The sequence below is a fragment of the Columba livia genome, chromosome Z (assembly GCF_036013475.1).
Source record: "Columba livia isolate bColLiv1 breed racing homer chromosome Z, bColLiv1.pat.W.v2, whole genome shotgun sequence".
Classification (NCBI taxonomy): domain Eukaryota; kingdom Metazoa; phylum Chordata; class Aves; order Columbiformes; family Columbidae; genus Columba; species Columba livia.
The window spans coordinates 23693441-23720442 of record NC_088642.1 but is presented as its reverse complement, the minus strand read 5'-3'; the positions used below and the strand labels follow the sequence as shown (position 1 = coordinate 23720442).

At 37.6% G+C, this 27002-nt stretch overlaps 2 protein-coding genes across 3 annotated transcripts; one reads left to right on the top strand and one right to left on the bottom strand.

Annotated features, from left to right (window-relative positions):
* The first annotated feature begins 421 nt into the window (after window positions 1–421).
* Window positions 422–9348, top strand: SELENOP (selenoprotein P). The gene is made up of 5 exons (XM_005514553.4): window positions 422–746; window positions 2209–2412; window positions 4138–4350; window positions 6545–6662; window positions 7552–9348. The coding sequence occupies exons 2-5, from the start codon at window positions 2222–2224 to the stop codon at window positions 8200–8202; spliced, it is 1173 nt and encodes a 390-aa protein (XP_005514610.2). The 5' UTR covers window positions 422–746; window positions 2209–2221; the 3' UTR covers window positions 8203–9348.
* CCDC152 (coiled-coil domain containing 152) lies at window positions 8960–24843 on the bottom strand. 2 transcript variants are annotated; one of them, XM_065045142.1, is made up of 8 exons: window positions 24182–24843; window positions 23143–23248; window positions 14587–14655; window positions 13454–13518; window positions 11876–11978; window positions 11051–11178; window positions 10044–10130; window positions 8960–9565 (listed from the first exon to the last, which is right to left on the bottom strand). In XM_065045142.1, exons 1-8 carry the CDS (start codon window positions 24266–24268, stop codon window positions 9443–9445), a joined length of 768 nt encoding a protein of 255 aa, XP_064901214.1. In that variant the 5' UTR covers window positions 24269–24843; the 3' UTR covers window positions 8960–9442. The 2 variants fall into 2 exon arrangements, with proteins under 2 accessions (XP_064901214.1, XP_064901213.1); XM_065045141.1 differs by lacking the exon at window positions 8960–9565 and having other exon boundaries at window positions 9744–10130.
* Between the last annotated feature and the right edge of the window lie 2159 nt (window positions 24844–27002).

Below are 27002 nucleotides of genomic sequence, written 5' to 3'. Positions count from 1 at the left end.
TAACCTGAGTGTCCACACATACCTCAGTGACCATGGGGTTCAGAAAACATAACAGAGTAATACAGAGAGGTAGGTAACTGTGACCAGTTGGTAGAGCTTCATGGCTTTCATGGGGCTACATTGATTTAAATGGCTGAAGATCTGGTCTCTAACTTTCGACATAAATTGGTAAACTGGCAGGTTCTGCAGAAACAAGTTTTAGAACTGAGTGATGTAATCGAGAGCAGCTGGGCAAAAGGAGCTCTGTGCTCACATGCCCTTAGACGCTGTGAGCCATTTGCTAAGACAAATATAAGATAAAGCATATGAGAGAAAACCTGCTAGGTCAGCGTTTTTATAAATAGAGAAGAACCTTCCCCCTCTCACTGCGGTTACCACTGTGCTCACAAAATAATGGCTGGTTGGCCCACCCCCCTGCTCTGACTGTACCACTGCCTCCAGCTGACTGGGGTGACTGACAAACTGCATAACCTGGTGTTCAAAGTCACCGTAAGAAAAACACCACACCATTCTGCATGACAAATGGTTTCCACTTGGAATTAGTTAGCGGAGAAATATTTTGGCTACTTTTGCTGAAGGGGCTTGCTTTGCTTGCAAGGTCATTCAGAATAAGCTCCCTGAACTTTGAACCGTATCTGCAAAGCGAGATAAACAAGAGCCCTATAAATACCACAGCCCTTTTCCTCACGCTGTTTTCCTCTGCCACGGAGCTGAGCAGAAGCTGCCAAGGAGCGGGGGAGCAAAGGGTAAGTGTGCAGGTTTTGCTGTGAAACAGCTTCGTGACTTAAGATTTGGCAAAGTTTCTTCTCATTTCCTTGGCTGAGGCGGCTAACTGTGGAAATTTCCATTGGAAACCAACGAGAAAGTTGAAACGCGAAGGGAAGTGTAGTTCAGAGCGCAGCTCTTCTCCCTCGCAGGGCAGACAGCTGTGCGCCGGTGCTGCTGCAGGCTGCACAGAACCATCTCAAGGAGTTTCTCACAAGAGTTTAATGTGTTTACAATGGATATAAATGTGGGTAGCTTTCCAGATGTGTGGAAAGAGCGAAAAAACGGCCCTGTTGATACCTGCTGGATCATGGTTTAATCTTCAAAGTAGTGTACCTAAAATGCTTTTGTTAGAACTGCAGGAAAGAAACATTAGGGACAGACGGATTTAACAATGGTGTTGGCTTTGGAGTGGCTGGCTCTCGTTTTAGAAGATCAGTTAGTAAGATATTTAAACTTTTTTAGAATATGACAAGATTGATGAAATGGGTGTTATTTATCACAACTTAGTATTTCCAAACCATGCTGTGTTTACTTTGAAACTTCGATGCGAGTGGCGAAATGATACGATTCCACAACCTATGACATGCTGGGGAGCAGTTTTATAATTTTATGTGGTTTTCGATAGTGGGTGTTTTCTGAACATACACAGCCAAAATTTTTTATGGTAATGGATAAAAGGAAAAGATAATTATGAAATGTCTCGTATGCTTTGATTTTCATGAACATTAAATGGATTAAGTGTGGGTAGGAGATTTTATAAAATCTGAGGAATCCTGAAACTCATTTTTTGTGTTTTTGCAAAATTGTTTCCAGTGCCTGTGTTCTTAAGAGACTTTTCTCAATGGGAGCCAAATACTACAGACTGACTTGTAAAAGTCTGTAAGTTTTTCGTTTGCTTGTTTTTTATTTCTGCCAGGTTCTTTAATACTAGCTATATAACAAAATACACTGTTGGTGCAAGTACTTTTAAGGCAATGGGATTACCCTGGAATCTGGAGTGAACTGGTGTTGATGCTTATCCGTGTAAACTGGCTCAGCAAAAGTGATTTCGAAATGCAAGAAATGAGGCTACTTTAAAATCGCTGAAGTATTAAAAACAGTCAAGAAGAAATTACAAAGAGGCAGGAACAACATAGTGTGATTAGTAGCATTAAAAGAAAATCCAGTTATTTTGAACACTTTATATTCTGCTGTTTACATACAACAACAACACAAAAAGTACTGCCTGTTTGGGGGAACTCCACTGCAAAATGAAAGGCATATGATCAAGCAGTGAACAAAATAGCTCAAGTTTATTCTTGCAGATTTTTTGTTTTGTTTTGTGTGTTTCTTCCTTTTTTTTTTTAAACTGAATATCCTGCTGTGCTTTGTTATGGGAATTTCAAAGTCTGCACTTTGTTCAGGCACTGATCTTGTTTTGTTTATTTTCTCTCTCTTCAGATAAAGCCCAGCCATGTGGGCAGGGCTGGGGCTAGTTCTGGTTCTCTGTCTCCTCCCAGGAGGAGGGACAGAGTCACAGAACTGCAAGGAGGCCCCAGAATGGCGCATCGGGGAGGAGAACCCCATGCTGAACTCCAGGGGCTCCGTGACGGTGGTGGCTCTTCTCCAGGCTAGCTGATACTTGTGCCTGCTGCAGGCTTCCAGGTAATTTTGTTAAAACATGACAGGTCAGCTTTTGATGCCAGGGTAATGCATGTGCCCAACTACAGCTGCAGTCAATGATCACCACTTTCCCCAAATGCCACCATCCCAGCTGGTATGTGTGGCCCAGGGGCCAGTGTAACACTGAGCAGGAGCATTCTGGGCAGTGGCTCAGATTCTTTGTCTCTTGACTTAGTGCTGATCGGCAGATCATTTTCTCCAGATTGTACTTACAGCATGAAAGTAGGATGAATTTAAGACTCAAGAAAACCCAATAGAAACAGTTCCTCAAGACTATACTTCAGTTAGCAACAGATGATTCATGTGGCAAAGATGCTGAAGACAAGAAACATCATAATTCTCTGACACCGCTAGTACAGCTGAAAGAGAGAGATCTGTGATCACCCATTTGTTATGTATGATCTGCAGGGGAAAAGGCAAATCAAAACATGCACTTTTAATGTGCTTTCCCAGACCCTATTCAAATGTCCTAGATAGAAGTAGTATTACAGAAGGTAAGGTAAAAAATGGCCATCTCAAAATAGTTGAAGCATTCAAGGGAATCATCACTGTTCTCTTTTCATACAAGACCTGGGACGTTGGTGCTCTGGTTTCTAGAACCTACTTCTGTGCAAATAATTAGGTATCATGACAGTAACAGCAACAAAAAAATAATTTTGAGTTGACCCAAACAGGAATTGCATGCAGCTCTTGTCTTGGATTAATTTAGTGATTGTGAAATCCTCCTTCTGGTTTAAAAATTCGTAGCACTGGCTTCAGAGCTTGATTTTAATCACAGTAATAACATCTTAGTTTTCCCCTCTAGGCTGCATGACTTCATATTATAATAGCCTTTGGAAGATTTTAATATCTAGATTTGAAAAAGCAGTGGTAAATCTCTGGGTCCATCAAAGTCAAAAACGGGCTTCGTGGTTGACTTTCAAGGCATTTGGGTTTGATTCTGTACATTTTAGGTATGTTTTAAAGAATCCTTCAAGCTCTACACTATTTCCTGAAAATGGAAAAAAAATAAGAGTGTTTTCCAGAGCAGTTCAATAGGAACAATACAAATGAATAGGAAAAAAAAACCCCACATGATACAGCAAGAAAGCAGCTTTCTGTACTACAGACCAAAGAAAGATGTTTGTGAAGAGATGCCAAAGGGAAAGACTACTAACTGCCAGCCAGGTCATGCACACATTCTGTAGCCATCCTTTTGATCCAGTTGCTGTAATATGCATTTTCTGGCTATTACAGAAAAGATGAGTGGGACAGATATTGGCCTTTTACTGCAGGTTTGCTTTCTTGATTAGTCATCTTCCTCCTGTATTTATGGTGTGCGTTCTTTAACCAAATATGTGATTAAAATCTCAGCATTTAAACAAAGACATCAGATAAACTAACTGTGTTCGACCATGAAGAGCGTGAAAGAACTGAAATAAAAACACTGAATTCATCCTGAAAACAGATCTTTTCTTTACTTAGTAGTGCATTCTACTTACAAGGACAGGGCCCATGACATATTAGCTATTGCAGAGTCTGCTTTGGTAACAGTGTAGTTAATAGTCATGGCAAATGGCAAAGTTGCTTTGATAGTGTTAGATTGTTGCCATTAAAACTCAGAAAATAACATTCACTGTACTAAATCAAGATGGAGCATATTAACTTCTGTTGAATATGGCAAAATTTATGCTTCCCTAATACAGTTTTCTTTACATTCTCCACTAGATTGGAGGACCTGCGAGTGAGGTTAAAGGATGAAGGACTGGTCAATATCTCGTATGTTGTTGTCAATCATCAGGGAACTCACTCACAGAGGAAATTTCACCTACTGAAAGAAAGTGTTTCAGAAAATATTACTGTCTACCAGCAAGATGAACAGCAAGATGATGTCTGGACTACCTTAAATGGAAACAAAGATGACTTTCTCATCTATGACAGGTCTGTGTTTAGAGGGGAACACAGGAAAATATTTGCATATGTTTAGAGTAATGCTTTGTAAATCTCTAAATTATTTAACTGATTTTCAAATAATCTGATTACCTCACAACAAAGACATAATCAACTTCTAAGTTGCACTAAGTAAAGTACTTGCATTTACTGGAAAAAGGAAGCTACAAAACAAAAAGTTACTTTTGCTTAAGTAAGTTAGGGATAAATTATTTTTTCTTTACAATTACTGATAAGGATATAAAGCTACTAAAGAGTGTCCAGAAGTAGGGCCACGAAGTTGGTGAAGGGTTTGGTTGGCGAAGCCATATGAGGAGCGGCTAAAGTCACTTGGTTTGTTCAGCCTGGAGGAGACCAAGAGGAGACCTCATGGCGGCTACAGCTTCCCCACAAGGGGAGGAAGAGGAGGAGGCACTGATCTCTTCTCTTTAGTGACCAATGACAGAACCTGAGGGAATGGCAGGAAGATGTGCCAGGGGAGGTTTAGGTTGGACATTAGGAACAGGCTCTTCCCCCAGAGGGTGGTGGAGCACGGGAACAGGCTCCCCAGGGAGGTGTCACAGCCCCAAGCCTGACACTGTTCAAGAAGAGACTGGACAACACCCTCAGACACATGGGGTGAACTGTGGGGTTGTCCTGTGTAGGGACAGGAGTTGGACTTGATGACCCTGGTGGGTCCCTTCCAACTTGGAACATTCTATGATTCTATGATACTGTGGATTTAGACTAATGTAACTGAGTGTAGAGTTTGACAGCATGATTCTGGTCTTTTACACTGGTTTTATTTTCAGACAACTTCATTACATCAATGCATGTGAGAGAAGAAACAAATGAGAAAAGCTATCTGGATCATTATGAAAACATTTTGACCAGAGTTGTTGAAAATGTCATGTAGAAAAAATAGTAAAACTTAAGGTGAAACTTAACATTTTCAAAGAAAATAGCTTTTTGAACATGGGATTCTGGAACACATATCTTTTGGCAGAACCAGTAATAACTCTTCAATTGAAATTACGATTTTTCAGTTTTGATGTGATGGAAATTATTCAACAAGTCCTGCACTCCTAACATGTCCATCCTAATTACTATTTTGTTACTGTAATGAACATTCCCAGTTCATAATGAAGCATAATTGAGTATAATAAAGAATTACAAAGTTACTTTTTTCTTTTCTTTTTTTTTTTTTTCTTTTGGTAATATGATGAAATTAAATGAATTTGCTAAATTAGGCTTGTGGGATGAAACTAGCACTAGAATGATCTTTAGAAAGGGACAGCATGTTACAGCCGCAAATACGCCTGAGTGTGGGCCATTGCTGTCATATGACAAACAGAACAGGGCTGTAAGTAGTTTGTGGAGAGGCCTCAAACCCATGGCCTTTGAAAGGCTGAACAGTTTTGAGCTGCCGCCACATAGCATACACCTGCACTGTGAACTGGTTTGCACTAGTTTGGCCATGACCCATTCTGGTTCCAGGAACGTACGTCCTTACTGCGCCTTCATTGGCAATGAAGCCTTTGCCTGGTGTTGCTCCTAGACATGTGCTGCAGACGTGTAGGGAGCTAGGCGGGAGGACTGCGTGTTGGCATTGCAGGTGGGGTACGTAGCCAGGTGCCCTTGTGTACAAGTCCTGCATTTACTCCACCTCCTCCAAAGGTACCAGTGGTGTAGACAAGTGCTGACCAGAGCCCTCAAGCACAGACAAGGAGCAAACAGGTGCCGTAAACATCTCCTTGTGCAATGCAGCACATGCAGCACATGCAGAGGGACCGCAATGCACATTCCAATCAAAATACAAGTTATGTGGCACAAAAATGTTAAGACTGCAACAACCAAGTGGCGACATGTAGCACTATGCAAACAACCCTCCTCATTAGCAAGATAGGTTTGTAATGAGTGTAACCCTTGCTAGCCTAAATACTGCTAAACGAGAGGTTTCTGCCAGTAGAGTTACTATGTCAGCCAGAAATCACACTTCGCACTGCTGAGCGATGCAGTTGAATGGGCAAACGTGCGTAAGACAGATATTGTCTTTGCCTGTAAACCCCTTGGACAGAAACACCTTCTGTGGGACTGTGTTGTGTGGGCAGATTGATGTGAATAAAATACAATACGGCAAGAAGAGATACTTAATTTTAGGTGTGTGTTTATGTATAAGTAACCACAAAGTTCTTTCTCTCCTTAGGTGCGGCCGTTTAGTGTATCACCTGGGTCTGCCCTATTCCTTCCTGTCTTTCCAATATGTAGAAGAAGCTATCAAGATTGCGTACTGTGAAAACAAGTGTGGAAACTGCTCTTACACGGTATTTCCTTGTTTCACTCTATATATATATAATAGGAAAGGAGACCAGATTTGGCTGATACTTAAATTATTTCAGTGTGATTAATCCCAAAGATATGATTTAGAATTTACACATTTCATGGTTCTTGGCAGAAAGCTTTTAAAGATTTTTCAAAGTAAATTAGATCTAATTTATAAAGGACTGATTACCTGAACTCCTGCCCTTGATAGAAATGCAAATAATTTTCAGAAATCTAAATGCAATCTTGGAGGCTAATTCTGTTTCTGGGGTTATGTACAGCTAGTGAGCAGTGAACCACCCTAGTTTTTGGGTACAGGTAGGTACTTAAACAAATAGTAATTAAATCCCGCCCCCCCTCCCCAGGAATCAAATCTCAGCTTGTTTGAGTTACTGTTCCTTTTAGTTTAAACACAGTGTCCAATGGGTACTTTAAAAAGTGGTAATACAAGGTAAAAAATTATTGTGAGCATTACAGAAGAAGGGTAGCTTTGTTTTATATATAACTGAAGATCAGAACTACTTTAAGGATTATCAAGAAATGTGCCTGGATAGTCATGAAAGTTCAAGGAGAAGAATCATTTTTATCCCATCATGCAGTTTCACAGCTAAATGCAGGCCTTAGGTCAGATGTGGAATCCTAGAAAAACAATACTTTTAATCAACAATTACTTGAATTATCATTCCTAGAAGTTTATATGAAGAGCCCTGTCTAGTTATCAGCGGTGGTGTAAAACAAGGTTCTTTTTGATACATTCATATCTTTCTTCAGGAAAGTAGCACAGATGATTTAAAATTGGGTTTCACGATCTGCAAAAATGTTAAGATAATATTTTATAACTAGTTCAATCAAAATAATGCCTTGAATTTAACACAAGCTTCTCTTTTACAGGAACCTGATATTGATGGCATATGTGAAAACATCACTAAAACAGCAGAAGAAGAGCTAGCAGAGATAGCACCTGAGCCAGCTGGTCAACATTCGCACCACCACAACCTGCACAGACACAGACACCACCACCACCACCACCATCGTGAGGGCGGTCGTCACTCCAAAAATGAAAACCATCAGGCTTCTGAATCTCACAGGCATCATTCTCACAGCGGTCGGCGTCACAGAGTTTTTGGCCGCAACAGGCATGATCAGACAGGTAGTCATGAACAGGTAGACACTGTTCCTCCAGGAGAAGGTGTAGAAATTACACAAGATAAAAAGCTATGAAAAAAGGGGAAAACCAGCTGTAAAAACCAGTTAACTTGAAACTGGCAGACAGCATCAGACTCAACTTCGAGTAGTTGATGCTGTCATTGTCGACACCTTTTGTTTGAAGAGGTAGGAAATTCTGTCACTTGACAGTGTCGCGGAGCACTTCCGAACTCTTGCAGGTGACACGGGCAGCTGTTGGCAGAGGACATCACTGAATCCTGACAGTGACGTCTGCTCACTGCTGCCTGACAGTCGCCAGCAGCAGGAGGAAGTGAAACTAGTGACACCTGACAGTGACAGGAAAACGCAAGAAACTGAGCCTGAAAAACAAACTAAGCACTTAAAAAATGCAAGGGAGTCCTACCAGCTAAAGTCACATGGTTGTGAGAGTGGAAAAATTAACGGATTAAGTGTTTTTATTGCCTCCAATTAAAATGATACTAAGACAGGTGTGTACAGTTAAAATGTTGCAAACAATGACACTTTTAGAGCAGTGCTCTCAAAATTACACAATACCTGTCAAATTCGATCACTAAAAAACTTAATAAGATACAGAAATTTAGTTGACCCTTAGTTTGTTTTTCAGTTGCACTGGGAAGGTGTCTGCATTCTTGGTTAATTTGTCTGTCTTGTTTGTCTTCTGACATTCTGTTTGCATTTGTGAGGCCAGGAGCATAAACTATGACCTAGGGGCTCCTGTCTGATGTTCTGCAATCAAGAACAGAAGATAACCAAAACAGATTTTTTTTTTTTTTTTTTTTAATTATTAAGAAGATTGAATATATTCAGAAGTTGTTGCTTTTCTTTCTAACCTGGGGATAGAAATTCTGTACGAGAAAAGCTTATTCCTAAACACTGTGCCAAAATAACTTTTTATCTCAAATGTAGCATACAACAAGTAATCGCATTATTTTAGAGTAACAGATTTATATGCTTAACTTTTGTGACTTAGAGAAGGTATCAGGGTCCATTAATACATACTACTACAGCTTGTAAAATTCCACTAAATCAGGAAGATGGTGCCTAAAGAGAGAAGCAGTGTTAACTTCATGCAGAATTATTATCAGTTTTAAAAAGAGGGAAGGATGAAACATTTAATCTTGGTTTAATGTTTATAATTGTTTATTACAGTGCTGAATTTGATTAATCTATATTGGTTAGTAAGGTAATATACCACTTGAACTTGTATAACTTCTCTGTCCGTAGCTTAGCATCCGTAACCTTTGATTAACTGAGTTGAAGTAAAAATAGAATTGTTTGAAGGATTCCTGGATGAAGAGGAGAATATACAAGACTGGAAAACTGCTTTGAAAGCATACACCATAATTAATGATGGTTTAATAGGGAAATTATTACTCCTGTGAAACCTGAATCTTTTTATTGTGAATGCTGATTAGCAAGAAAGTAGTCCTGGGTATTCAAAGAATGCATGCCTTTGGAATATTTGACAAGAGTGTTTTCAATAAAAAAATTCTGCATTTTTTCATGTCTTGTTTATACTTTCAGGTGCAAGTTTCAAGTTTGAAATACTCTGTTTCTCATTTTATGTACTGCTGAAATATTTCATGTCATTTACTCAAAATCGCCTCCGTTTGAGGTGCAGGTCTTGGCCTTTATTAAGACGTTGCTCTAAGTCTCTTATGGTGTTCCGGAGAACTTCAATTTCCTTATTTTTCTCCTCCTGGAGATGTTGCAGCTTCTGTAAAAATACATGCAAAGGCTCAGTTGTTAAATATCACATAGACTTAAGTAACAGTACAATATGATATTAGTAATGAGAAATATTATAGTAAAAATATTTTTCTCAGTATTTTATATCACAAAATTACAAAGGTGACTTCTCCAGAATCCTATTTTTGTGACATCCCAAAGTCCCAAGGCTACAAAACCAATAATGTACACATATAATTTATATCAGTCAATTTATGTCAGTTCTGTCTTAAGTTCCCAGATTACCAATTCTAAATTTTTGTTGTTGAACTCCAGCTATATCAACATCAATGCAGAGAGATGTTAAATTAGTTTTCTAGAGGTGGGAGCAGTGTGTGGGAGAGTAAGATGGACCTATAAGGCATGAAATTCCTCCCCATCCTCCAAACTTTTGTTGCAGGACAAAGTAAAACCCCTTTCAAACAGGCTGTAATAGCATTTGGCATCTGCAGACTACAGGCACATACCCTTCGATATACACTTTGTGGCAAAACAGAAGCATCTGAAAATGATTTTGTTGTTTTATTCTGAACTTGTGCTAATTTAGCATTGAACTGAAAGAATCAAGAGAAGACAAAACATTAAGAACCAACAGGAAAAAAAAATGTTAAATAATACAAGTATATTTTTCACTTTTTTAAAAATTGGATTTTGTTCCTGAAAGTAGTAATAGCAAGTTTATCTGCTACTTAATCCGAGTACAAAGAAGTTACTTTATTTAAAACAATGTGATGATAAGCTACATTTCTTCAAAAAAACCTGTAAAAATATTGCAAAAAGGAAATACTACAAACACGATAAACCAAATACATTTAGATGAACAAGATCACTACTAAAAAAAAAGAAAAATGGAGGCTACACAGCCAAATATCTGCAGGAGGAGGAAGTGCAGAGGATGCTAAAAACTTCTGAAACCATCACCTTTCCCTCACATTCCGAAGATAACTGAGCCCAAACACTTTCACACCTTATTTATTTTTTTTCATATATGAAAGGTTTGAAGTACTTCCTTAATTATTTCTGTAATAAGGGTGGCTTAAAACCTGAGCTATGAAATACATGTTGAATTCTGTGACTCAGACCTCTGTAGGATTACAAGTCTTTAAGCTCTTGGAAGTTTAAAAAAGAAATGTATCTTCCCAACATTCAGAAATTCAAAAGAATAACACTAAGAATTTTTTTTTATAGCTCAAAAACTAGCAAAATTTTCAAAATAATTTAATTTAAACCAAGAACACAGCAAACTTCAGTCTCCCTATACAGTAGCTAGAACTCGAATCCTTAGCAGAAGCACCTCAGTACCATTAAGGAAGGGAGCACACACCAGTGATATTTGCAAAGACAATTGTTTTTTAAGTTTCCTAGATTGCATCATATTACTTCATTAAGTACTAATTAACATTTTTCACTACACAGTCTCTTCTAAGTTTACTCAATGCCCAACTGATCTTTAACTCAGCTTTGTAATGCATACCTCTATCTGGAGTTTAATTATTTCATTCTGCTTCTCTTCATTTTGAATTTTCAGCTGTCTAGTTAGCTCTAATATTTCCAGTTCTTTTTTCTCTCTCTGTTCTCTATACTCCACTTCTTTTACTTCAACTAGTAACATAGCAACACCAAATACAATGATTACAGAAGATGTTTAGATGGAAAAATAACATAATTTCCCAAATATTAAAACTTTCTTTAGCAGCAGGTCAATATTTCATAGGAAAAGAATTTCATTCAAGCAAAAAACAATACTTCGAAACTATGTGAAAACTACCCTGTTCCATCCTAATAAGATGGAGTCTCTTTAAAGAAGCATCACATTTTACAAAGAATCGGTCTGGCTTTTTTCAATTAAGTGGATGACCAAAAAATCCCACTCTTCAACGCTGTGCCAGTATAGCAAATAATTAATATTGAAAAAAGTTTTTTTCCCATTGCAGTATTATTTGTGAAAACAATGTCCTACTCTGTCTATAGGTGTAACTTTTTAACAACAGTCTAGCTTATAGTTTGAAGCAATTTTCCAGCCTACAGTTCAACCCAAAATTTCATTCCTTCACATTTTTAGGTCCGAGTTCCCAGTGGCTGTTGTACCTGTTTGGGAATTTCTGCTCATCCTGTGTTGCTGTACTATTGCCTCATTTACTCTTTTGAGTAAAGATAAAACTCCGTTAAACACTGTCCACTTCCAGCTTTCATGTTTCCACTAAGTGGAACTTGCACTTATCCTAGATGAAGTATAGCTCCTACAGGTTACAACATCTTTTTACCCAATGCTAGAGCATTTAGTCTTCAGAGGACTTACATTTTTTTCTTATCTCACAATTCAACTGTGTTATTTCTAATTTGTGTTCTTCCTCTTTGTTTTTAACTTCTAGCATAAGTTTCTCAATCTGATCTTTATATTCCTGTGAATGTAAAAAGCTTCATAAAAACCTTGATGTTTCTGTGCTCTTAGGTTCTGCAAAGCACAATATTAATGCCAAAATGTACAGTACTCTGTAATTCAGTACTTGTTTTATCCTTCATCTAGTAAATTCAAAATGCCCAGTTACTTCTTACACAATCCAGCTGAAGTCCAAAGATGAAAAATGTAGCAGATTCCACTGTATTACAGCTATCAGTTAATACAGAATTAGAAATTGTACTTATTAAGAGACAGGCAAATAGAGAGGTAATATTTCTTTCCCCAACCCAGGATCTGATAAAATGCTGCAGTTAGCTAAGTGACTACAGTTTTAATTTGGGGGATTTTCAACTGCAAGACTGTTCAACAAAAATCATATTTCAAGCATGAATTTTGTTAATATTGTTTTCTGCAACTTCATACTAGCAGCAGTAGAAACATCAGTGATACCAGCACTAGTAAGGCTGCTGGCACTGATACTCAAGTGAAGAGTCTGAGCATACCTATTTTAAGTTTGCTCCAGTAAGTACTCCAGAACTATTCAGGTATTGGCTGTGGCTGCCACTGTAGTGGTGCTTACTCCAAAGCCCTTCAAAGCTTTCTGACAAGGTAGGTAGCCACTCACCAGAGGAATGCTCGGAGGCACTCACAAAGGCAGTTACGGATTGGTGGTGATAATATATACAGACATGGTCAAGGAAGCGCCTTCAGCCACACCAGGCAGTTTCACCATGCCCATACATGTATATAATGTATAAAAGCATAGTTTCCTCATGTCTTTCTGAAGATATTAGTTACTTTATTCTCAAACCGTCAAGACAACAACTCGATTGTTATAAAAACTTAGTTTTAACTCATAGTTACTATAAACACAGGCAAAGACAATCAGCAGCGAGCTTCTTAATCCTATTCAGGTAATGGATCTGCAGTCTTAGCAGAGAGAACTATCACAACCTGCTGGTGTTACCTCCTTTCCAAAAATGAGTGGCATAGATAAAAAATAGAGAGAGATGGTAAATGGAATTTATCACGAGACACAGACAAAAAGTAGAGATCTATTATCTTTGTAGCATCTACTCCCAAAGAAACTATACACAAAATTCAGACACCTCTTGATTCTTTGGCAGTACAGCAGGCATTGTGAATATCAAAACCTTATTTCCACACAAGAATATATTTTAATGCAAAGGATTACATGTTAGAATGTAAAGCTGAATTTAAAGCTAAATACAGATTTTAAAAAAGTGCATCTTAGATTGAGACAGAGTTCTCAGAACTTACTTGTTTTGACCTCTATCACATTCTCACATTGGTACTGTGATGAGAACAACTCTTCTGCTTTTACACTATAAACATTAGCAAAAGTGCAACAATAATGGTATTGGTAGCAAACCCAAGAATACAACAATACATGAACTGCTTCTATAGAGATAAAATATTATTCCTCTACCTAAAGAATGATAATTTGTGATGTACCTGTTCACAAGCCTTTAATTTCTGTTCCAAGATGTGAATGGTACCTTTCAGTCTATCATTTTCATCTATATAAAAAAACCAATAACCTATATGATACACTAAAAAGTACAGTTTGACAGTATTATTAGCATGGAAGCAGAATAAATAAATTACTTTCATTGTTTGACTTGTCTGAACTTTGAGAAACTTTTTTGTAGACGTAATAATAATTCACAGAAATACATAATCTCAGTCATCATTTTTCTAGGGTGAAAGTTCCTAGTTTAATCATAATATTTTCCTGGTATTACTACTTTGAAATGTCTTTAGCCTTCTGATAACTGATGCATTCAAGAAAATCTAGTTGTAAAGTTCTTTGACTCAGAGAACAGAATATTATTATCACGACTACAGCAGTTTCTAATGGGAGGATGCTGCTTTTAAAGTACTTGTTTCCCAAAAACTAGAAAACTGGTATCTCAAAAACAGAATTTAGTAAAAGCAGATGCTTTTCTGATTGTCAAAAGTCACCTTCAGTATTAAAAACAGCTATATATTTCCAATTTTTGGAGGTTTATTAGTATTTATGCTAACACGACTTGGACACAAAATGGGTATAAAATTACCTACTTGGTGTACAACTAAGCTGCAGTATAAAGATATAGCAAATACTTATGTATTTTATTTTAAAATAGCAAGCAATCAGTAATTGTCAGGTACGTATGGATAACAGCTAAATCTTATTAATATTACATTGAGGATTAAGACTCTTCGGTTTATCAAAATGACAAAAACTATGTATAAATGCTGTAATAGACTACAGTCCAAAGTTGAACGATACTTTCTCACTTTTTATAAAATTGCCTGGGCTAGGCTGAAACAAATTTAAAGCCCAACTACTGATTAAAAAACCTCGCTGAGGCAGAACTTCTCTACACATGGATTCTAAGTAGGATAATAGCAACAGACATTCTTTAAGCACATAGACTACCAAAATCTGCACAAGATTGATTTTAGATACTTTTTTCATTTCTGTTTGTCTGCCAGCGAGTTTCTCTCTCTGAAAAAAAACGTAAATATGCACAAAACAATTCAATGCCTGCTTAGCCTAATTACAGTACAGTACAGTATATATAAGAATATTATTCTTTTACCTTTCACATTACACTGGTTTTCAATGGTTTGTGTTAGACCCTTTATCACATTCTGTAGAGCAGTACATTCTAAAAGAAATGAAAAAACAGTATTTTTAAATAATTTATTAACATTTTTAATTTTTGATTTTGTTTATAAACTTTTCTCAAGTATTTTATAATTATCTTGATTATCTAATTATTTTTGAATAATTTATTAACAATTTCAATTTTTTATTTTGTTTATAAACTTTTCTCAAATATTTTATCATTATGTTGATTGTTAGTCTAAATCTTCTTACTGACTAGAAATAACCCAGATTATTATCACACGGTTACTGCTACATTTTAGCATTTAGTTTGACAATAGGTTAAAACCAATTTCATCAAACAATATGAATAATTTCATAAAGCTATTACATTTTTGTTTCTAGACATAAAACAAGGAGGTTTTTGTTTGTTGGGCAATAATGGAAGTTTTCCATATAAGCATTCCAGGAATTTGATGTAATGAATGAAACCGAGGTTTACTTTCCTGACAGTGTTTTTGCCAAGATTCTTTTTAACAAGACCAACACTACCCACTCGTTGCAGTTCCTCACCCTGTTTTTAGTACATATTAACGTACACCTTGTGGCTCAACACAAACTTGGGGAGATTCATAACATGCTACTATATCTCATTTTAAACAAAATAATTGTGTGTGTATGTATATACATGCAACTTGCTATCAGTTCACATATTTTTATCTCATATTTTTATTTTTAATTGTATGTTTAACATTGGAACACTATATGGACTACTTGTAATATAACATTTGGCTTTCATGAAATACTGTTTTTATCTCTTATGTTCCTTGTAACCTTATCAGTAAAGTAAAAAAACCATTCAAAGACTGGGGACACTAAAACTGAAGTTGCTTACTCTTAAAACCTTACTATTTCCAGAGCACAGCTGCATTTCTTAAGTGGCTTTTTATTTCTGCAACAGATAAGGTATGCTAAACAACTGTTACGCATCTCATAAGATCAAAGTTCTGTTGAAAATTGTAGATCATACAATTAAAGACTGCACTAGAAATAATGGAGTTGGGAAGATGAATTACGACCCCAGCCCAGAGATCCAGTTTTCCACTAATCTTTTTGACCTTTAGTCTACCTTTCCATCAATTCGGCTGTTGATGCAGCCAAGCACGTTAGCCAGCTGCATTCTCCCATTCTATGCTTCCAAAAAAACAGTAGAGGGAGCACCAAGAGCACAGAAACATTGCCTGCCCTCAGTTCCTGTACCGGTTCAAAAGCACTTGTGGAAAAATCCTATTCAAAGTTGGACGCACTTGGTTAGCATGCCCATTTGTACCAACTAGTTCTACTACAAATTTTCTCCTATTTGAAAATGTATGGAAATAAACCCAAACGCTTCTAATTAATGCACAAATTGGAAAGACACCTATGCATTTGAGTATACAATAGGACAGCAGCTAGTAATGCAATGAATCGCAGCTATTTACGCGTAAACTGCTCTTTTGTCCAGTCCTAAGAATATCTGCTTATCTTTCTTATCTTTAAAGGACGTATCTTGTCAAAGCCCTTATGCAATTACAGTTGTGACTAGAAAAATTACTGGGAACAAATTTTGCTTGCCTACATTAGGGAAAAATAAGCAAAATTTTGCTAAATGGTTGCACCTTTGGACCACTGGCATAGCATCTGTTATGGATTCTGTGGGGTTCCTTGCGTGTAAAGAATACACACCCTAAATTATCTTTTTCCATGTTGAATATATACAATTTGTTACATTTTCTTCCATTTCCATTTATAATAGGAGCTATTGGCTTTTTTAATGGGGTAATTACATCAACCGCTTGTTAATTTAACAACTTTAAAACACTAAGTCACAACAAATAGCACAAGCCGGAAGATGCTAAATAGAGCAACCTTAAGTGTTTCATAGACAATAATGTGATTGCTTTATTTTTAAAAATTACAGTAGATATTAGTTCAAAATTGCAACCTGCACCACAAGAGTCCATTTATTCACCATAGAAAAGGATTAGCAGCAGAAAAATAGAATGCCAGACCTGCATCTGTCTTACTGGATCTGTGATGATTTACACTAAACAAAACTGTGGTCCTGAATATTACCTTTGTTTAGCAAGGCACATATCCAGACAAAACAGGGCTCATTTATGACCTTTCAGAACATGTATACTCTTGCCCAGTTGCTCATCTTTTCCCACCTTGTCTATGGTTCAAGCGTTTCACTCTCCTCTCCCCTCGGAGTTTTAGAAGATTTCTTTCTTCTTTGCATTTCCTTTAGAATTCCCAATCTTACCTTAAATAATTCTAGAGAGAGACTTCTGGCAATCGAGGATATCAAGGAGCCCTCAGGTTCTCACATTTGCTGGAGATTTATTGGGGTGCAAAATGCTACTCCTGTTTCTGTTTCTCATACTAACAAAGAGTTCTTCAGCCAGGATAAAATTCCACTTTCTTCACCCTGTTACCGCTAACAGCCTCAAACCCTTCTGGGTACATGGAACAACAGCCTGTCCTTCCATAGTGCTCTTTCTCTCTGCTCCCCTGCTGTAAGCAGCATATTTATTTGGAATCATATGTGAACCATGCATCAGCATGTCGTTTCATGTATTTTCCTTAGCTGTTCTGTGAATTGTCTATTGATAAACCTTCCATTCTAAGGTTGTGTACATATCCTGTAAATTCATTTGCTTTTGCCTTAAATTTGTAATAGGATGAACTTGAGAATGCTCTTCAACTTGAGAATGTATGTGCATTGAGATTGTGTTCTTACACTGTTCATCAAGCAGTCCAAACCCAGCAATTTCAGTTGTCCTTGGACCAACTGTTCAAATGATACTTTCAGGAAATGCAGCTGAGCTGGGTTCTGGGAAACAGCTTGGGCCATATGGCCAGGATAGATCTTTTTTTCCAAGCCACAGTTGGCAACATCACTGTATAAAAGTCATTCTCACAACTAGAGTCTATTAGCATAACTGTTGCTAGAGTAAGAACGGAAGTATCGATGCTACATTTAGTCCTTGCCTCTTACTCAGTTCTGCACAGGATCCCTCTATAAGCCCATCAATAATAAAGAATGTTTTTTAATCCCACAGTGCTTTGACTTTCAAAAAGGTTTTACAAAGAATTGAACTATTAGATGCAACACTTTTAGTGCTCTGATTCTGAATACACAGTATGCCATTACCCCTTATCAAGGGTTAATGTTGCAGGTGAATTTGATAAAGGTGCAAAGACTATTTACATAAATTTCAAAAAGGAAAAGCAAAATCCTTTAGAAACACTATATACTTTATAATATTATAATGTTTACACCAACCGTAATGTCCTTTTGAAATACTTTTAATGTTATAGTCACTGCTGACCTTCAGTAATGTGGTAACTATTTACCTGAAGGTTCCTCTGACAGCATCTGCTGCAGATTATGCAATTTGCTGCCCCAGATGTTTTGTGAGAGTCTGCTTTCCAATCACCATTAATAAATCCAGTTAAAAAATGTAAACTTATAAGCAATTCATGCCACAATACTCGAAGTGTTTACCTTATTGGTTAGCAGGTTAACCTAACAGAACAGCCATGATAACTGTCTTAATTTCTAAATACATTATATCCCTTTGGCATCTCTCATTTACCTTTTACTTTCTTATAATCAAGTAGATTTCAGAACCCCCTCTTTGATGTCCAACACTGTTCCAACAGACAGCTATTCACTTTTTTCGTTACTGTTGCTAACAGCTCTCCAGTCTCACTTAGTCATTGACCAGAATCCTAGTCTTCCAACTATCCTGCCTATTTATATCTGTGCTAATTGGGCAACTACTATGACTTAAATATTACTGAATTTGTTTCTTCTTGACTATCCCTGCTGCTAAAACTTTAGTTCATATTTCATGCTGATTACACTGGCATTTTTACTTGGACTTCTGCCATCCATATTTTTTCCCAATTGTGTTTCAAAGCAGCTCCAGAGGTTGCTTTCTTCAGTTATATCAGTGTAACTATCTCCTCCTCGGTAGTGAAGCACTACTGTTTAAAAAATTCAAATCTCTCTTCTTTGATTTGTTTTCAGCCCATTCTACTTCCACAGGCCTTGTTGCAGTCATCCCAGCTGCTCTGATTTCCTGAGTTGTCTCTTTCTCTGCTTTTTTTATCCCATAGGTCTTATGACAAGAACAATTTCTTCCTTTTGTCCATCTTTTCCCTTCCCTTTTAAAAATCTGTTTTGTAAAAACCCCTCCCTCTTTTTTTTTTTTTTTGTCAATAATGAAGCCTGTTGACCTGCTTCTGAATGACTGTCCTGCATTGTCTTTTATGCTTAACACAGAAACAAGTGGCTCTAACGAGTCAGAACAGTTCCATCCAGTTCACGATCCCACTTCACAATACCCAGAAGATACTTCAGGAAAGAGGAAAAAAAGCTGGATTAACGCTACCCTTAATACATAACCTCAGCGTTTCAAAACGCAAAAATAAGGGAGATCTGAGTGAGAGGTACTGCCTGTGTTTAATAAATTTGTTAGGTTTTGTTAGATGAATTTTCTAATCTTTTTGGACTGATCTCTACTTGTTACCTACAAGCTTCTATGGAATTGATTTAACTTTATCTGTTATGTTCAGAAAAGCTCCTCCTTCTGTTTGCTTTAAATCAATCAACACATTTGATTTTTATCTCGTTCTCTTATTACATTAAACAGTGAATATTCATTCTCTAGTCACTTTCTCTATGCCATTCATGATTTTGCATCTATGAGTTATATCAGCTCTATTCCTTCTCTTTAGGCTGAGAAGTTTCCAGTCAACTTAAGTCTTTCTTCAGATGTTCCAAAACCATGACCAAACCTGTGAGGGCCCCAAGTGCATTCTTCTGCTGCCTACCTCCTGCGTGTTTGGCTGGGCTCAAGGCCAACTTAGAAATCTGAGTACAGCTGACAACCTTGAGAAAAGCTGTTTGAAGAAAGCTGGAAGACAACTCAGAAATGGCTGCCCCTCCTTCCCTTGGGACCTGCTTTTAAGGTGAGGTTTTTGCCCTGGGCCTACCTTGAGCTATGTTGCAGCTGTGTTACAGCCACATTACCATGTAGATCTAGACCTTGGTCATGACCTAGGGAGTGAATTCCAGGCTTGATTTCAGACCTGCCTCATTGCTACGAACCTGCTAATTATCACTACACCATGTCTGACCCTTGTCACCATTTCTGGACCTGATCCTGACTCGCCTTCTGTCTTGGTCTTGGAGATGCTCCATCACCATGTACCTGTTTAGTAATGTGAACTTTTGGCCATCCCTGGCATCCCTCACTTAGCCAGCTCTGCATGGGTACAGTAGGAGTGAGTCTTGGCTGGTGAAGCCCCTACCCTGTGGGCCTTGTTATATGATTGGTCCCGATTTCCTGTCCTGACAATACCAAACTCTGCCACCTTCTCCATTATCTTTTCTAGTTCTGGTATGTCTGTTTCGAAATGTGGAGACCAGAACATTACAAGAAAACCACAGACTTTACAAAGACATGATGCTTGTTTCTGTTTCTTCTATAATCTGATCACATGTCTACTACTGTGTTTGCTTCTTTGACCACTGGTATTTTCAGTCCAGAAAGACTCCAAGATCTCCATCCCCTGAGAAGTAGCCAACTAAGGCAAACTGTTGATATAAAATGCTTCCCATAGGCACTGCTACTGATTTTCATCTCCCCTTTCTATCACTTGTCATTCTGTGACATGATATTCTTAGTATAACAGAATAGATTAGCATCATTAGCAAACTTCATTCACTCAATAGCTTTTCTGATTCTTTTCTGATCATGCTAAACTAATTACGTCCTAGTGAAGATCTAAAGAACTCAACTGGCAATCTCACTCCAGTGTGAACATAAATGTATTGCTACCCTGTTTCCTAACTTTTAGCATGTTGACTTGTCAGAGACCAAAGTTCTATAATAAGATGCACCTTTCAGCAGCTCTACATACTACAGAAGAATAAGCAACCACAGATCTATGGTAAGTACTAGATACTATTTATCTTTTCAAACACTCATCTAAAAAGACATACTTCTAGAATAAGAAAAAAAAATCTTTAATAGTTTTCTCTTCAATTCCTCCTTTATGATGCAGAGGCTTATAATTCCCACCTGTAAAACACTAAATGCTATTTCATTATTTAGCTTCCATGAAACAGTTTGAATCCTCTTAATATTAACTATTTTTACCATTCATAACGATTTCGCAGAATCACAGTATGTTAGGGATTGGAAGGGACCTCAAAAGATCATCTAGTCCAATCCCCCTGCCGGAGCAGGAACACCTAGATGAGGTTGCACAGGAATGTGTCCAGGAGGGTTTTGAATGTCTCCAGAGAAGGAGACCTCACAACCTCCCTGGGTAGCCTGTTCCAGTACTCCAGTACCCTCACCATGAAAAAGTTTCTTCTCAAATTTAAATGGAACCTCCTGTGGTCCAGTTTATACCCACTGTCCCTTGTCTTATCATTGGTTGTCACCAAGAAGAACCTGGTTCCATCCTTGTGACACTCACCCTTTACATATTTACAAACATTAATGAGGTCACCCCTCAGTCTCCAAACTAAAGAGACCCAGTTCCCTCTGCCTTTCCTCATAAGGGAGATGCTCCACTCCCTTATCATCTTTGTTGCCCTGCCCTGCACCGTCTCCAGCAGTTCCTGAGGGGCCCAGAACTGGACACAATATTCCAGGTGTGGTCTCACCAGGGCAGAGTAGAGGGGGAGGAGAACCTCTCATGACCTACTAAGCACTCCCCTTCTAATACACCCCAGGATGCCATTGGCCCTCTTGGCCACAAGGGCACAGTGCTGGCTCATGGTCATCCTGCTGTCCACCAGGACCCGCAGATCCCTTTCCCCTACACTGCTCTCTAACAGGTCATTCCCCAACTTATACTGGAACCTGGGGTTGTTCCTACCCAGATGCAAGACTCTACACTTGCCCATGTTATGTTTCATTAAATTTTTCCCTACTCGACTCTCCAGCCTGTCCAGGTCTCTCTGGCTGGCAGCACAGCCTTCTGGCGTGTCAGCCACGCCTCTCAGTTTGGTGTCATCAGCAACCCTGCTGACAGTGCACTCTGTTCCCTCATCCAAGTCGTTGATGAATATATTGAATAATACTGGTCCCAGTACTGACCCTTGAGGCACTCCTCTAGTTACAGGCCTCATAATGACATGCTTTACAAAGTAAAAGAAATATGACCAAAACTGATCACATCAAAGATGACAGTAACACGAGTACAGCCTATGGAATAAACTTACATGAGTGGTATTAGCTTAATTGAACGCAAATATGAAGGATTAAATGCTATTCCTTACACTTTATTACTGAATTGGAAATGTCACTGAGATAAAATCTTGATAAACACAAAATGGAATGTCACTTTGTTTAATCTGGTCTCTTCAGAGATTTAATCTCACACATAAAAAGTATAATCACTTTGGACAGCAGTTCTGTCCTCTAGAAGTTAAACAAATGCCTAGGCAGAAGACACTGGGATTCCACAAATACCCAATGCCCTTACAGAATAAGTGTAAATGAGCAAAATTCAAAGACTAATACTAAAGCTTTAGTATACCAGTCAGCATGTTACAGGGAATATATATTCCAAACCCCAAACTGGGCCATCAAATTGTCCCTAAACAAACCAAATCACACAAGCAACTAAGAAATGTAATTCTTCATGTTATCTCACAGCACGAGCCCCAGCAGTCTGACATACCCCCTCCAATTACAGGCAAACTTTGACATTTCAGAGAGCGGCAAAATATGCATTCAAGAATGCGTGTGGTCATTTCTCATTTGGCAAAACATTCCTGGTGACCAGGTGAGACATAACATTTGTCATACTGATACCCATGGAACAGCTCAGCTGGGGGCACACCTGTGTCAGTGCTGACCTTACTTTTCCCAAATGTCGACCCTGTTGTTCTACACAGACATCTGAGCTGCTTATGGATGAACATAAGTCATAGGCTATAAAACTACTGATGTTAGGTTGCTTAAAAATACTGTCTTTGTAAACTGTGTCAGTTCACTAGAAGCTCTGGGCCTGTATGGCTGGGAAAGGTAAACATTTGGTGACAATAACATCATCAGGTATATTAAGCTCATCTGATCGTCTCCTTTTGTCCTTGTCAACACATTTTTTCCTTGTAAAAAGAAATAATGCAATCAAAAGAAAAAAGATGAAGAGGAAAAAAAATCATACAAAAGGAAAGTTTTTTTAGTATTGCATGCAATTAAAAATCTCATAAAGTGGATGGATAATAACATCAAGTGGAAAATAGTTACTTTAATGTAGTTCTCAAGATATGTTTGTGAATTAAAGTTCTCTAGTTTAAGCAAATGAGATGGATTCTAACACATGACCCAAGATTAAGCACTACTGCTTTTCAGGCAATATCTCAGATCCTTGCTAATTTATTTTTTGTATTTTATATGACTGAAAATAATGGAAATATTTATCAGAACTTCCTGAATATATGCAAAAAAAATCATTTAAAAAAATAATTTACCTTCTTTTACTGATTCTTCCTTCGATTGGCTTAATGTTAACAACCTGTTACATTTCTCCAGCTGAAGAACCAGTAGGTTATTTGCTTCGTTAATTTCCGATATTTTCTAGATAATTGGAAAAATATTATATTAACATCTTTTAAGTTTTAGATCTTGAGTTTTAAATTAACATAAAATTTAACAATTCACAACACTGCAGTCACAAACTTGTATCATTTGCCATTCTGGTTATTCTGTTATAGAGAAGAGTGATGCTAGACTTGAGAGCCTGTGCTATTGTGAGATTAACCTACAGAACTAAGAATGGCAACCTATCACTAGTTATAAACTGGTTTCTTCTCAGTTCTGTAGTTCACAGTCTGGATGAATCCTCAGCAAGGTTCCTTCTACTGTTTTGCATATGAGGTTGTCAATGCCCTCGCTGAACACCAATATGAGTAATGCACAGGAAGAGGAACTGGTCTGATATTTTTTTCCCATAAGTAATGCTAAATTTATATTATCTATAGTAGGTATTTACTGATCAGAAAATCACCAGAGAGCTAGCCAGAGTGGGTCTAATAAGAAATACAGCATCAATATTCCTCAGTGGATCAATCTTTTAAGAATGGCTATATACACAAAATAAAGAGAGCTCAATGCATTTGGAATATAAGAACAGATGCTCCTGCTATGGCAATGAGATTTTTCTAGAACAAGGATCAGTTTCAACAAGGACAGTCCAGAAGAGCTGTGTAATACTGTTATCTCCAATAGCAGCTTCTGATACAAAGGGACACTTCCATGCTTTTCCTGAGAAGCCAAGATTGGCCTCTCCACTACTAAAATCCTAGCACAGAAACAAAGGCTTCTCAGACTCCACAGAAGTCACTCATCACTCTGAAATAAAGTCAAGACACTTTCCAAACAAAGCTCATATTACAAGGCATATCAATAAGCTGGTATCACTTAGAATAAATTTTCACTTGAAAAGTTTATTAAAATGTCACAAAATATTTACAGATAGCAGTTTCAACACTCTTTGCCTTCTTCACTTACCTTTTCTATCTCTGAGAAATTATCTAAAAGTTTATCAAGGTTCACTACACTGATTTTCTTCATAGTTTCTTCATGGATGTGATTCATTTATTTGCCTGAGCTTACAATCCAATAATCACTGTAAATATAAAAGTAATTTATGAATTAATATATTTCTCATTCATACTATGTAGAAAGATTTCATATGCACAAAACTAAGCAGAACAAATAAGACTTAAAAAAAAAAATTAAAACTATTTTTGCATGTGAAGCTAAATTTCAACAACCTAAGATCTTGCATTTCTAGAAAACACCATGAATGTCAAAAAGCCCAACCAAAATCTATCAATCAAACTGTTAGATGATATAGTTGAATTTGGAACTTTTTTCTGCAATTAAGAAACAAACCTGAATTCACCTGCACAGACACAATGATGCAATTTTACCTAAATATATTAGTGATCTGCACATAGGATTCTGTTAAAACATACATCCAATTTCTCTTTAGATATGCTGCTAAAACAGACTGGTCTTCCCTTCCTCACTTTAAAGAGTAAGAAATTCAATCAATTGAAGCAATTAATCATTCTCTACTCTGAGTATTTTAGAGGCAACAAATTAATTTCTGTTAAGTTTGATTAACTTAAAAAATGTTGCTTAAGTAAATGAGATCTTTCCAGACACACATTAATGCAGGATCTAGACCTTTCACCTGTGTAGATGCTCTAATACGTAACTACTCAGGCTTCAAGTTACTTACACATTTTCATATACACAATTTGCATTAATACCAGTGATGAGAGACTGCAGCACATAAACCTTACTGTATGAACAAGAAGACAATATTTTGAAAAGCACACATGTAATTCCAGATTATTAACACAATCCCTATTTTTAGTAGAAATTCTATTTACAGAGTCTTCAACATACGTTTCCAAGAGGGACCTGAGAGACACAATATGAATGCTTCTAAAAATATCAGCACTATCTCTGAACATCAGGCTCCATGAATACCAGATAAACAATGTATTCCAGACAAAATTGTCACTTTTATGTGGTAATGAATGAACCATCTTTTTACAATTAACAAAAAGTTGCAATGAAAGAAATTAACCAGAAGTCAGAATGTGTGCACTACCCAGAAACTGCATGAGTTTCCAGACAGAAACTTCCAGTGAAGCTAGGTGGAAATAGATATGTAAAGTAACAACTACAAAGCAGAAAACAAAATTATGTAACTGAGTTATTTTTCTCAGTCATTTAATATTTAAAAGTCTCTACATGTATGTAACTTCTTCACCAAAGCAGTAAGATAAAGACACTGGTTCTGTGTGTTTAATACTCACTTTTCTCTTGTACCTGATGTTTCCTCAGAGGAAGTAAAACAATTCATTAGCTAAAGCTAATTAACTTTTTTTTTTAGTCAACTATTTTTAAGGAGATATATATATATAACATCAAAGAACTAATGCTTCTAAGTTAGTGACTTTTTTACTAAGTTAGCAATCTTAATGGATTCTGTTATTAAAATGCAACGATTTGTTAAAATGCGGTTTAAAATATTTATTAGGGATATTAAATTTTGTAAAATAATTACATATCTTAATATTCTATTAGTTGATAATCTAAATGTACACTATGAATGCCAAGCCCTGATCTTTTCAGTCCTTATCACTGGCAATATCTTAACTGTTTGTCAATCACTGTTTTTTTAACCATGCTCTTAAAACTGTGTTTTACCCTCAAAATTTTGGCTGAGAATGGGAGTTCAGGGAGCTGCCATGTTGTATGCTGCTTTGTGTGTTTCTTTATACCATGGCATCAATGGTTTCCTCAGAAGACAGGATGCACTCAGCACTTGCAGCATTAGGCAACAGTGCCACTGGGAATAAAACTCCTGCTGAACTGAAAGAGTAATTCAAAGTAACACTTTGTATTATTAATGTTGTGTTTTTCCAGCAGGAAAACTCATCACTTTTATTTTTTTGTATATTATTATGTATGTCTTCCAAAGTCATTTTTGTTAAGCCTCCTGCTGCTGATTTGAATGATGGAATTTATTTTACGAGGGGTAAAATTAGATTTTAAAAATATTTTTGACTGTCATAAAACTGACACCTTTATTTAATCTCTCTTTAACCCCATTCTGTCCATGGTCTCTCTGTATCTTTTTAAAGTATTGTGGCTGATGATTTGGGAATTTAAAGTTCCATTTTTGCTTCACGTAACAGTGGAAACTGTATTTATAACCAAAATAAAATGAGTATATATTAAAATGCGTATCTCAGCTGAATATAGTAATTATTCAATGACAGGCACCTCAAACAGCCTCACTGAACTCCATTTTTTCTGAACTCCACGCACCCGCCATTTGCATTGCCTATAATCTCGCTTTAATTACTCACTCCTTGAAGACCCTGAGCACATTTAAAATGAGGTTTGCAGATCAGTATTATCACCGCCCAAGCGGCGTCCAGGTGTGGGGTGAACGGCACCCCCCCATCCGATTCCACAGACAACCGCAGCAGGCCAGAGGCCCAGTGGCCTCCCTGCAAACCCCGCCGGCGGCGCCCGCAGACCCTCTGTCCTTCCCACCCCCGCAGTTTTCTCTACACAACGTGCCCTGGGTAGCAGACAGGCTCTCTCACAGCCTCAGGTGCACAGACACTGCCTTTAACTCCGCAGTGCGTGGACATAACAGACAGACGCAGCAGATGACAGCGCTGGCCACACAGGGAGGCCCCTGTGGGGGGACCCACCAGCTGAGAAGAGCCGGCTCGCGCCCCCCGACGGCGGGACTGCAGCCCCGCCGGCGGAGCGTACCACTATGGACCCTGCGGGG

Coding starts and splice junctions, on each gene's coding strand:
- CCDC152 (XM_065045141.1), bottom strand. CDS start 24,268: ATGAATCACATCCATGAAGAAACTATGAAGAAAATCAGTGTAGTGAAC. Junction 11,979..13,453: donor AATTAAAGGCTTGTGAACAG/GTACATCACAAA, acceptor TTACATTCACAG/GAATATAAAGATCAGATTGA. Junction 10,131..11,050: donor TAATTAAACTCCAGATAGAG/GTATGCATTACA, acceptor TGATTCTTTCAG/TTCAATGCTAAATTAGCACA.